Raw genomic sequence first — 10614 nt, 5'->3', positions numbered from 1 at the left:
TTTCAACTCTTAGATCTATATTGAGAGTAAACATACATTTGTACAATGAATTTAAAGCACTATTAATTTTTTTAAATACTTCCTTTCAGGGTAAGATTGTGGAGTGTGTCCATTGTGGATGTCGAGGTTGTTCAGGATGATTGGACTATACCATTCCAGTGAGTCTCCCCAATGAATTTGTTATCGTCTCATTCAATATCAGACTTATGAATGAATATTTACCTCTCTTGAATTCTTTGATCAGAAGTGGACAGCAGGAACCTAGATATATTGACTAGCTATGAGAGGGTGGACCATGCAATATATGTATAACAAAAAAATCTCCTTCATCTGGTGTTTTATCAAGTCATTTACATGTACATTATATATGTATGTTTTATATTGTAAAATAAAGGTTGATTTTACATATGTGGTGTACATTTGCTATACATTTGCTCAACAGCTGAGAACACGTCCAATAGTATCCCACAAAGAGCACAGACAAACAAGTACAAATATCAATGGTCTTGTGGTGCGTATTTGACGAACTACAAAACTACATTATTCCAACAGACTCTTATTAGGAAATGTTTAGATGATGCCTGAATAGTTACCGTAGCAGATTGTATAGCTTGCTTTATATATTGTTTGTTTTTCTTCAGAAGAATAGCCTTATTTAGGACTTGAAGTGAACCCATTTTGACCAAGGTCAGATCTGAAGAAATTTTCATCCCACTAACTTAAGTTTGTTACTGTCTTAAAATTAGCACACTTTTTGAACGAGTTCTTTGATGTCTTTGTTTTCCCTCTTCTATGAAAGCTGATTAACATGATGATCATGAGATAAGCACCTTTGAGCATACATAGTGTAGGATAGGGTGCTATATAAATATGGTAGTATTATAAAAACCAGAAACGATTGCAGTTCACACCCTCATGTACTTTTGTTATCTTCTACTTCTACCAGTTAGTGGCCTCCGTCATCTGTCACGTTGGGGGGTGTACAGACATTAAAAAAGAGACTGATTTTAAAATTTCGATTATTTACAATTAAAAACAGTTATTGGCCTAATGGTTTTGTAACCGAGCCTTGAAGGCATCAAGACTCGGCCCCTGCACAGTTGAGGTGGGCAAGATATTCCACTCTTTGATGGTACGAGGGTAAAACGACTCTTTCTTGACCGTGGTTCTGCATGATGGAGTCTGCTTGGCTTGGATGTTACTGTTTCCTATTGTTATGTTAAGTGGTAGCAGTTTCGTGGCTACATCCACTTTCACTCTGTTGTTATTGAGCTTGTACATCATGCTGAGTCTTGCTGTTCTTCTAATGACGTCCACTCTTGTTGATGTAACATGTCTGATGCAGATAAGGTGTAGCGATATCTGTTCAGAACATATCTTGCTGCTCTGCGTTGAACCATATCCAGTTTCTTCTTGTCAGTTTGGTAGTAGGGATCCCATATTGTACTAGCATATTCTAGTGTGGGTCAGTTTGGTAGTAGGGATCCCATATTGTACTAGCATATTCTAGTGTGGGTCAGTTTGGTAGTAGGGATCCCATACTGTGCTAGCATATTCTAGTGAGGGTCAGTTTGGTAGTAGGGATCCTATATTGTGCTAGCATATTCTAGTATGGGTCAGTTTGGTAGTAGGGATCCCATACTGTGCTAGCATATTCTAGTGTGGGTCAGTTTGGTAGTAGGGATCCTATACTGTGCTAGCATATTCTAGTATGGGTCAGTTTGGTAGTAGGGATCCCATACTGTGCTAGCATATTCTAGTGTGAGTCACTGAAGTATACCTGCGTGAAATGCTCTCATAAGAAAATGCCTCTCATTACAATTGAAAAAAACAACCCATTGGAAATGCAAATATTATTGTATAACTCACTATAATTCTGTAATTTTTCGTCTGTTAATTATGTATTAGTAAAAATCACGTTGAACTTCTTGTAATTACTGATAACTTGAATTTTACTCATAAAGACGAAAAATTACATTTTTTGGAAGATCTTTATTGCATATTTCCAAAACACAAGTAGAATAAGATGTGTGTCAATCCCAGATCAAAAAAGGTGGGGGTGCGGTGTTGCATGATGCTAATCTCAGCGAGATTTGTCGAGGCTGAATATTTGGACCGATGCCTCTTCTGTAAGAGTGTCTGGCGTTCGTCTAATTACATGTACATGTATATCAAGCGCCCGACAGATTGTCTTATATATATACAGTGCTACTTCGATATGTCGCCCCTCCCCAAAATCCCAAAGAACAGATTTCTCCCCATGTTAACACCCCCGTTATAATGCCATATGCCCCTGATTTTCACAAACAAATGGTAAAATTTTATAGAGTTTACCCTCGATAATAATGCAGTTGCCTAACATGCATAGTTAATCACACCTGTACTTTGAGAGCAGAACCGTGCGACAGACTTTACTTTATTCACTCACACCATATTATGGTACATGAGGTACAATATATACAATATTTACAAATAGAAAATATTATATGCAAGGTACACGTGAAAAAAGCAGGGAGTTGTTTTAGATACATAAAATGAGTTAAGGAGGACAGAATTGGTCATATTTTAGATATAAAACTACACAATTTGATAAGTACATTAGGGTCTGAAGTTGACATTAATTCTGAAAATTTGAAAAAGTTAGGTTTGTGACAATATTTTCTACACAGATACTAAGTCCAATGATATCAAATCTAAAAATTCAGAATAATATTGTTTGTTTTTAATGCCACAAACATTCAAACTCAGACATTTGATGGAGGTGAGTGCTGACTTCTGACCAGGGCCGTAAATTACATGGAGGCGGAGGAGGCAGCTGCCTCCTCCAACTTTTGAGCCAAAAAAAAATTTAAATTTAAAGTTCATTAGAATTTATGTTGTTTCCAATAACTAAGAACATGATACCTCCCTTAAAAAGCATTCCAAATCTTTCTTTTAGAATGAGTTAGTCAAGTAACATCTTAGAAGGCCCTAGAATCAAGGATTTTGCACGAAACGTGTTCAGTGTGCACAAAATGTGCTCAGCGTCTGGGGCCCAGGCCCCCGCCTAATTTCCTGCCTCCTCCAAATTGAAGGTTAATTTACGGCCCTGCTGACCCCCTGGCCTGTCCTATTTACTTGGTATGGAAGATGATCTGGAGGTTTTTTCGCGGGGCGTTGCGGTCGGACAGCTTTTGCTGGCGGATCTCTCGCGATCTCCTGACGTCCGCGGTGTATCTGTAGCCCTTTCTGTGGAATACTTCTTAGGATGTCTTTTATTGCCCAGTCTGTACCCCATAATGAGGGCTGCAAGGAAGGAAAACAAACGAGTGAAACTTGTGGTAGATAAACTGTATATTGATGGGAAGTTGCAGGAACCCAAACTATTATGTTCAGATCCACGAATGTCTTTGGGTTCCTGCAACTTCCCATCAATATACAGTTTATCTACCACAAGTTTCACTCGTTTGTTTTCCTTCCTTGCAGCCCTCATTATGGGGTACAGACTGGGCAAGGTATTTAGGCGGTCAGGTTAATTACAAATAATTGCTGAATTCAACTCGAGATTATCTAAATGTTTATACAGAATGGGACCCAAATAAATTTACAGAAATGAATTTTGACTGCTCGGTGAATTGTCAGTAATGATGAATTCGTTATAATGCCACCCCCGCTTTATTGCCCAATTTGTTCTTGAACAAAAGTTGACAGTATATCGAGGGAGCACTGTAAATATCATCTCGTGTGCAATGAAATTTAAGGTAGCCCATTACTCCAAACTTTTCGGTATGTTTATTGAAATTCATATTTTCAACAAGTCATGTACTACAGCGTTTAAATATTGTTCCTTTAAATAAATCTTATTTACCCCTGTATATTGTATATAGAGATATACTAGGTTAATCATAGTAATTTATGAAATATTGAATGGGGACGAGCGCCCCTGACTTAGATTTGCTCCAGCCTGGCATATACAACGACAGGCAACCGTTACATGGCAACGACAGGCGACACACAACAGACAATACGCCCTGCTCCAGTTTGGCATATATATATTTAAAATGACAAGCAATTTAATTAAAATCAGATCTTCCGAGTATTACAATGTGCACAATGACAGGCAAAACACAACAGACTATACGGTATCGTCAGTAAAAAAAATTTTTAAAAAAGACAAAATATGTGCCGTTGAAATATTTTATTTGACAATCATGGCCCCACTGGAGGCAAAACATAAATATAACAAAACGAGAATGATTTGCTAAAAATACATGTCAGAGGACCAATCGAGACAGACGTGGTGAATAATTTTAATTATCTCCCTTCCATCGGAGACGATGACATAATATATTGATTATTTAACAAATATACGGATATGTTGTATTAATTATTTAACAAGTATATTGATATGTAGATCTACAGAAAATATCAAGGGGCGGTGCTTTAAATAGGATATTAACAACACTAGCAAATCATTCTAGCTCCGTTGTAGTTAGACTAATTAAAATCTGATTTTCTCTGACTGGCACGGCACTACTGACAGAACTGATCTCTGGACAGTGTAACAGGAGCTCTGATTTTAATTAGACTGGGAGTTGGTGTAAAATACATTTTAATAAATGTTCTCTTTCATCTTTGAGCTTAATGCACATAAAACGAAAAAATAAAATAAAATAATAAAATAAAAAATAACTTCATCCACGTCTCACCTGAATGAGATTTTTTTCTTCATATTATTATTTTTTCATTATCATTATTTTTGTAGACCTTCAGATATATGTAACAGTCTATATAACCGCTTCTATGTTTGTCTGATGTCCCCAGTACATTCTAGACATTTTATATAGACTGCCTTAATTTCAGGGACAGTAAAGATAAATATGTTCATCCCCCCCCCCTAAAGAATTAAATGTCATTTCCTGTAAATGATATTACAATATACTAATTTATTATATACTTTCAATTTCATCTCTTCTTTTTTCTTTAAAAGTTTGCGGGCATATATCACACGATATATGCCCGGAAACATCCCGGCCCGCAAACATTACATCACAATCAAATTTTTACGCTGTTAATTTTCAAATTTTTCGTGTTTTTCATCTTTTACTCAGTTAAACCGATAAAGTTATTGTTAAAAATAAAATTATTGTTAGTTTCTAAATGAAATTGAAAGTATATAATAAAAAGGTTATACACTTTGTATGGGAAATATGACGACCTCGTTTTTTGTCGCGAACGGACCTCGCAAGCTCGGCCCGTCTACGCGCCAAAAAACTCGGTCCTCATATTTTCCCATACAAAGTCTATAATTATAGGTTATGAAATTGAAAGTATATAATAACCTATAAATATAGCACTCCAGGTTAAAAGGTTCCCATTGGAAATAGGTCATGTGGCTTTAATGGGTAATCATGTAGACATTATTCATTCAAATAGCTATTTATAATTTCCTTTTCCTTTAATTGTCATATGATATGATTTGAAATAATTTATTTATCCAATTAAATTAGGGTATCATACACTCAACATATATGATTCAAATCGCAATACAATACAATTTGTCGTGCGTTTTGTTATGAGATGACTTGTTCTAATTGTAAACCCATAGGGGCGGATCAAGGAATTTGTGAAGAGGGGTGTGTGTGTGTGTCTAGCACTTTATCTTCTACGTACTTTTCACAACCTCCACCCCTACCCTTCTTTGCTGGTTGGTGTCCATAACATATTAGGGAGATCGTAAGACAGTTTTTTTTTTACACATGAAAATGCTTAGTTTTATTTACTGCTTGTTTCCCAAGTTCTAGTCCTTCTAATCTCCATTACTCAGACCTTATTTCGCAATGGAAATAAAAGAGAAAAAAGAAGCTGATTTAAAGATCACAGAGGTTGACACTCCCAATAAGATGGGGGCCGCCTAGGCCCCCAGAAGTTCAGGGGTAAATGGTGCGAAATCCTGCATTCTGAGCGTTTCCTGGCACTTCTTTTTCACTTTCAAATTGTCTACTTATCGTATACTGATTAAATGATATACTGATGTTGATAAATTTAAGTGATGTATAAGTATCCACCTTTCATATCATTTTGACTCAAAAACTCAAATTGAATAACTCAAACTTTTTAATCCGCCAACCCCCCCCCCCCCCCCCCCCAAAAAAACCCCGGGAGTTGGGGTTCCGGACCCCGCCCTTGTTTACCTGTGATATATATTTCTTACGGTATAGACAATATTCCTGAATAAATATATATAGTAGACAGATCTGAGACGGCTGTATCAAGGCTATATAATATATTATAATTCATTTTCAAAATGTCTCATGCATGTTATGAACTTTGCTTGAGCTTGTATTTCCTCATACTGATAGCTAATAGGCCTAGTGCATATTCTGCTTTTTTCTTTTTCTTATTATTCTTTTCTTTTTATTATAATTTTTACAATCATGTATACTGTATGCCCAGAAGGACACTAATTTGGAAATAAATCATATCATTTTATTTAGCTTGCGAAGTTTATGAAACGGCTAAGACCTTTTGATCCACACACAAAAATTCGGGAAATACACGCACGTGAATTATCTATATTTGGAAAATGACATGGTGGGTGTGTTTCTTTCAACCAATGATATTTTAGAACTTTAAGAAATTGGCAAAAGTCCAATTTTCTGATGCAATGATCGATGTTTATTAACTGAAATATCCATACGCAGAAAAAATAATCCACAGTTACATTTATTCAAATCCTGATTAAAATCCATCAAAACCAATCTGAAGTATTTGTATAACAAACATGGTTGTGTTTGGTTTGATAAGAAAACTAAAATTTCCTAAAACAAAGTTTAAATTCTGTCGCACATGAATATGACCTTGATGGTTTGAGTTTAGACGTGCGTCTAAGCTCGTAGAGATCATTCGTTCTATGGACAAGAGGACAGAAAGCACGTAGATCTTATATTACCCGACCTCGTTCGCGAGCGATTAGCGATGGCTGCTTGACACATGGTGTGACCCCCACGAACGTGCGAAAGCTTAGGCTTAGCACAAGACAACTTTTATAATAATCATGGCGTAAGTATAAATCTTCATTTATTTTAGATAAATTAATGAGAGGGCATATAATAGAAAACAAAATGGCGCCTTTTCATACGTGGCCATTTCCGGCAGCATGCACCGCTAGTTGTTATGGCGTTGTAGGCCTACACTTGTTACGAAATTCGTAAATAACAATCATGGATTAAGCCTTAAGATGCCATACTGCTATAATGATCATAATGTAACACTTGTAGTTGTATTGTTTGAAGTTCACACGTCTGTACATGTTTGTAATGGCAATCTCGTCATTAAATCTCAAATCTAGCATATATCATATCCTGGTGTCACCGGTTTTCGATAGTGCAGTACTATTTTTATATATTTAATATATTCAGCAATTATTTCTCACCTGAATTTTATCTGTTCTAATCAATTAACTCTATCTAATGAATATATGCTGTTTTTTGTTTAAAACTATCAAAATCCAGGTAGCATTTCAACTTTCGTTAGATCCGCCATAATCAAATTTGTTTTGACTGACGTCACCTATTTTCGATAGTAAGTATGGCGCGCTGTTAGTGTTAAAACAACATTAAATAGAATGATTCTTTTATTCTGATTTTTTCGACCAAATTGATTACATTAAATAATGAACAAATAAAGCAACTTCAAACAATTTTAAATAGTGGTGAAGGTCCTGAAGACACACACCCAATGTTATTACGCCCATTTATCATATTTTAAAGTTGTCTAGGGGACTTGGAAACATTTGGCAGTAACAATTCAGCATGGACACTCATTCCATATTTTATCGACTGGAAAGCATTGCCCAAGGCCTCTGGATCATCATTCTTATAATTTCCTCTCTGGATGGAAAATATCTGCAAAGAAATAAACAAGAAATCAATAAAAACAAATTTTAAAACAGAATTTTTTTAAAAACGTATGGTAATATGACTATAATGCGTTTCCATACTGTTCTCTTGAACCGATAGTTCACCCAAAGAGAGGCTTATCTATTTTTAAAACACAGCATTGAGTTTATTATCAGACGACAGCATAGGTGAAGAGGACGCTGTTTTCGACGGAAAATAATCAGATTTTCATTGTGGTTTTTTTGGCATTGGGAAAAATGGCGTTTTCAGAATAGATGCACACAGAATTGTAGTCTTACCTCTTTGAAAAGCGTAATTCTCGATCTTTTTGGCTATCTGACACTTCTTGTTACTGACGCTGATTTTGGGAAAAACATTCCGAAAAATGACATTACAATTATCGAATGATCGTTAAAAATAATAACCTATCGAAATTAGGATACTATCGAAAATAGGTAACGGCACAATATACCTAGTAGTGTATCAGCCCTGATACACCTATCTTGGCTAGGGTGAGACAGCTGCAAGTAGGTAGGGCTGTCTCGCCCTAAGGGCCGAGATATCTCTGTCTCGGCCCGTTGTCAAGGGGCTGTCTCGCCCTCAAATTTCAAATGACTATTTCTTCTTTAATCTTTTTGAAATCTAACATAACTACATGAAAAAATGATGTTAGACACAATTTTTTTCATATATAATAGTTAAAAACTCTCTTCCACGACAAAATTTAATTTAAGCAGAAAAATTAAATAAAAACGTTTTTGAAAACAGCGCTAAATTGTAGCGAGTATCTAAGCAAGGGGGGGGGGGGGGTAACCCAAGTAACAATTGTTTATTTAGAACAATAACACGTACGTTTAACTTCATTTCAAAACAATCAACGTTCTAGGTGACAGAAAACAGTAGGAGAATTATGGAGGGTGATACTGAAGCATTTTCAGAAATCCCCGGTCCCCTACGGGCTCGGGCCGAGATCAACTCTCGGGGCCAATCCCAGGTCCGAGATCAACATTAGAGTGTGATATTCTATATTTATAACATTTATTGAAAACATGAATCTTAACGTGTCTGTCTTTTCTATTAACAGGTTTTATCCCCAATTCATCGAGGCCTTGGCCACCATTTCACAAATTTCACTAGAAATATCCCAGTTTAGTGTTTACTCAATCACTGAAGATGGACATGGACGTTCTAGAGATGGAGCAGTTCCCATTGTTCGAGGATTTGGCGATGCTGGACGATGGGTCCAGCATCTCGCTGGAGTATGAGGACAATGCGGGAAAGTATTTCCCTGGTCACGACTCGGCTCCCAAACTGGTCATAGACCAGGCCGGCAAGGAAGTGCTAGATGACCTGCTCCGCTTAAGTCAGGATGGTATGTATCACGATCCACTAGATGTGATATGTCTGTAAGATGTATTGCCTTTCTGTAAGTTGGTGGTGGTTGTGTTGCTCTAGGTAATGATCTTTGTTTTCTTGTGTGTAGATCCTCTGGATCTTGACTGGATGGAGTCCGGGAGTCTTGAGCAGTTCCTTGAGGGCATGGGAGCAGACCAGGACAACATGCCAGCGACGCAAGAGGTTGTGACGGTTTCCGATTCAATTGTTGTGATGAAAGACACGAACGTAAACCACAGTGTTCTCCACGATTTGCTCACACAGCCCATCACGATAAAACAATCTCCACCGGTAAAAGTGAGTCCAAAACCAGTGGTACCAAAAGACTTGTCACAAATTGATATTCTGGAAGACAATATTCAGTTGGATTCCCTACAGTGCTTCATCGCGAGTCCTAGCGGTGATGTATTGGAGGTGCCGTCTGAAATCTCATTTGACAGCAATTCTAGTCTAAGCAAATCCACGTCACAAGATGGCCTACTTGATGTTGGTAATGTTGATCAACTGGTTACCTCTCTCTCTGCTGAAGAAGTAGAAAGTTTATTGTCTGGATCAGAACCTTCTTCGCCGCGTAGCTCGAGTGATGGGACCGACCCAGATTTCTCTCCCGAACAGAGCGACGACGAGGATTTCACGCTGAAATCGTGTGGCGGAGGGAAACAAAAAGGAAAGAAACGAAGATCTGGCCCTTACAATACCAAACCAGCAGACAGGAAGGACAGGAAACGCGATCAGAACAAAAACGCTGCGATTCGATATCGCAACAAAAAGCGAGAGGAAGCGGAACATCGAGCAGAGGAGGAGGAGAAACTTTCGAGGAAGAACAAAGACCTTCATGATAAAGTTGATCAATTAAACCGCGAGATTAAATACATGAAAGACCTAATTTCAGAAGTTTGCAAAGCTAAAGGATTAAAAGTTACATTTAAAACCAAGTCGTCGTGAATTGCCTTTTTTTCATGTACCAGGGATTGTTTGTCTAAATCTTCATGCATTGTACATTTTCATCATTAAAAGAAAATTGAAATTTGATTGTCAATGTGTATTAATTCTTAATCTGAAGTGTTATGTTTTGATACAATTTGGTAATTATGGTATTGGAGAATATTGCTATTTGGCTTTGATGTTGATGTGCATCAGTATTTTCAGGTGTAAATCTCGTAAGTTGGCTTGCTTTTTTATTTGCTGAAAGCTCAACTGTGACAAGTGAGCTTTTCTGATCACTTTTTGTCCTGGCTGGCATCCATAGATTTAACATTTTGTGAGTTTTCCAGAACCACAGGGCAAGCTTTCCTCAAAGCATGCTTGAAGTTCAAATGAAATGCCATAGAGATTTTCA

At 37.0% G+C, this 10614-nt stretch overlaps 2 protein-coding genes across 2 annotated transcripts in view; both read left to right on the top strand.

Moving 5' to 3' along the window:
* The window catches only part of LOC125672080 (protein BUD31 homolog), a 9484-nt gene extending 9076 nt beyond the window's left edge, over positions 1–408 (top strand). Inside the window, exon 4 of the mRNA XM_048908178.2 lies at positions 90–408. Coding sequence (XP_048764135.1) covers positions 90–140 — 51 coding nt within the window. The 3' untranslated portion in view covers positions 141–408. The remainder of the gene's footprint in view (positions 1–89) is intronic.
* Positions 409–6737: 6329 nt separating this feature from the next.
* LOC125669922 (cyclic AMP-dependent transcription factor ATF-4) lies at positions 6738–10307 on the top strand. Its single transcript, XM_048904764.2, has 3 exons — positions 6738–7041; positions 8965–9252; positions 9364–10307. Exons 2-3 carry the CDS (start codon positions 9054–9056, stop codon positions 10218–10220), a joined length of 1056 nt encoding a protein of 351 aa, XP_048760721.1. The 5' UTR covers positions 6738–7041; positions 8965–9053; the 3' UTR covers positions 10221–10307.
* Positions 10308–10614: the final 307 nt, after the last annotated feature.

The sequence above is a fragment of the Ostrea edulis genome, chromosome 4 (genome assembly GCF_947568905.1).
Source record: "Ostrea edulis chromosome 4, xbOstEdul1.1, whole genome shotgun sequence".
Lineage (NCBI taxonomy): Eukaryota > Metazoa > Mollusca > Bivalvia > Ostreida > Ostreidae > Ostrea > Ostrea edulis.
The sequence above is the reverse complement of the archived record's forward strand: the minus strand, read 5'-3'. Positions and strand labels throughout refer to the sequence as shown.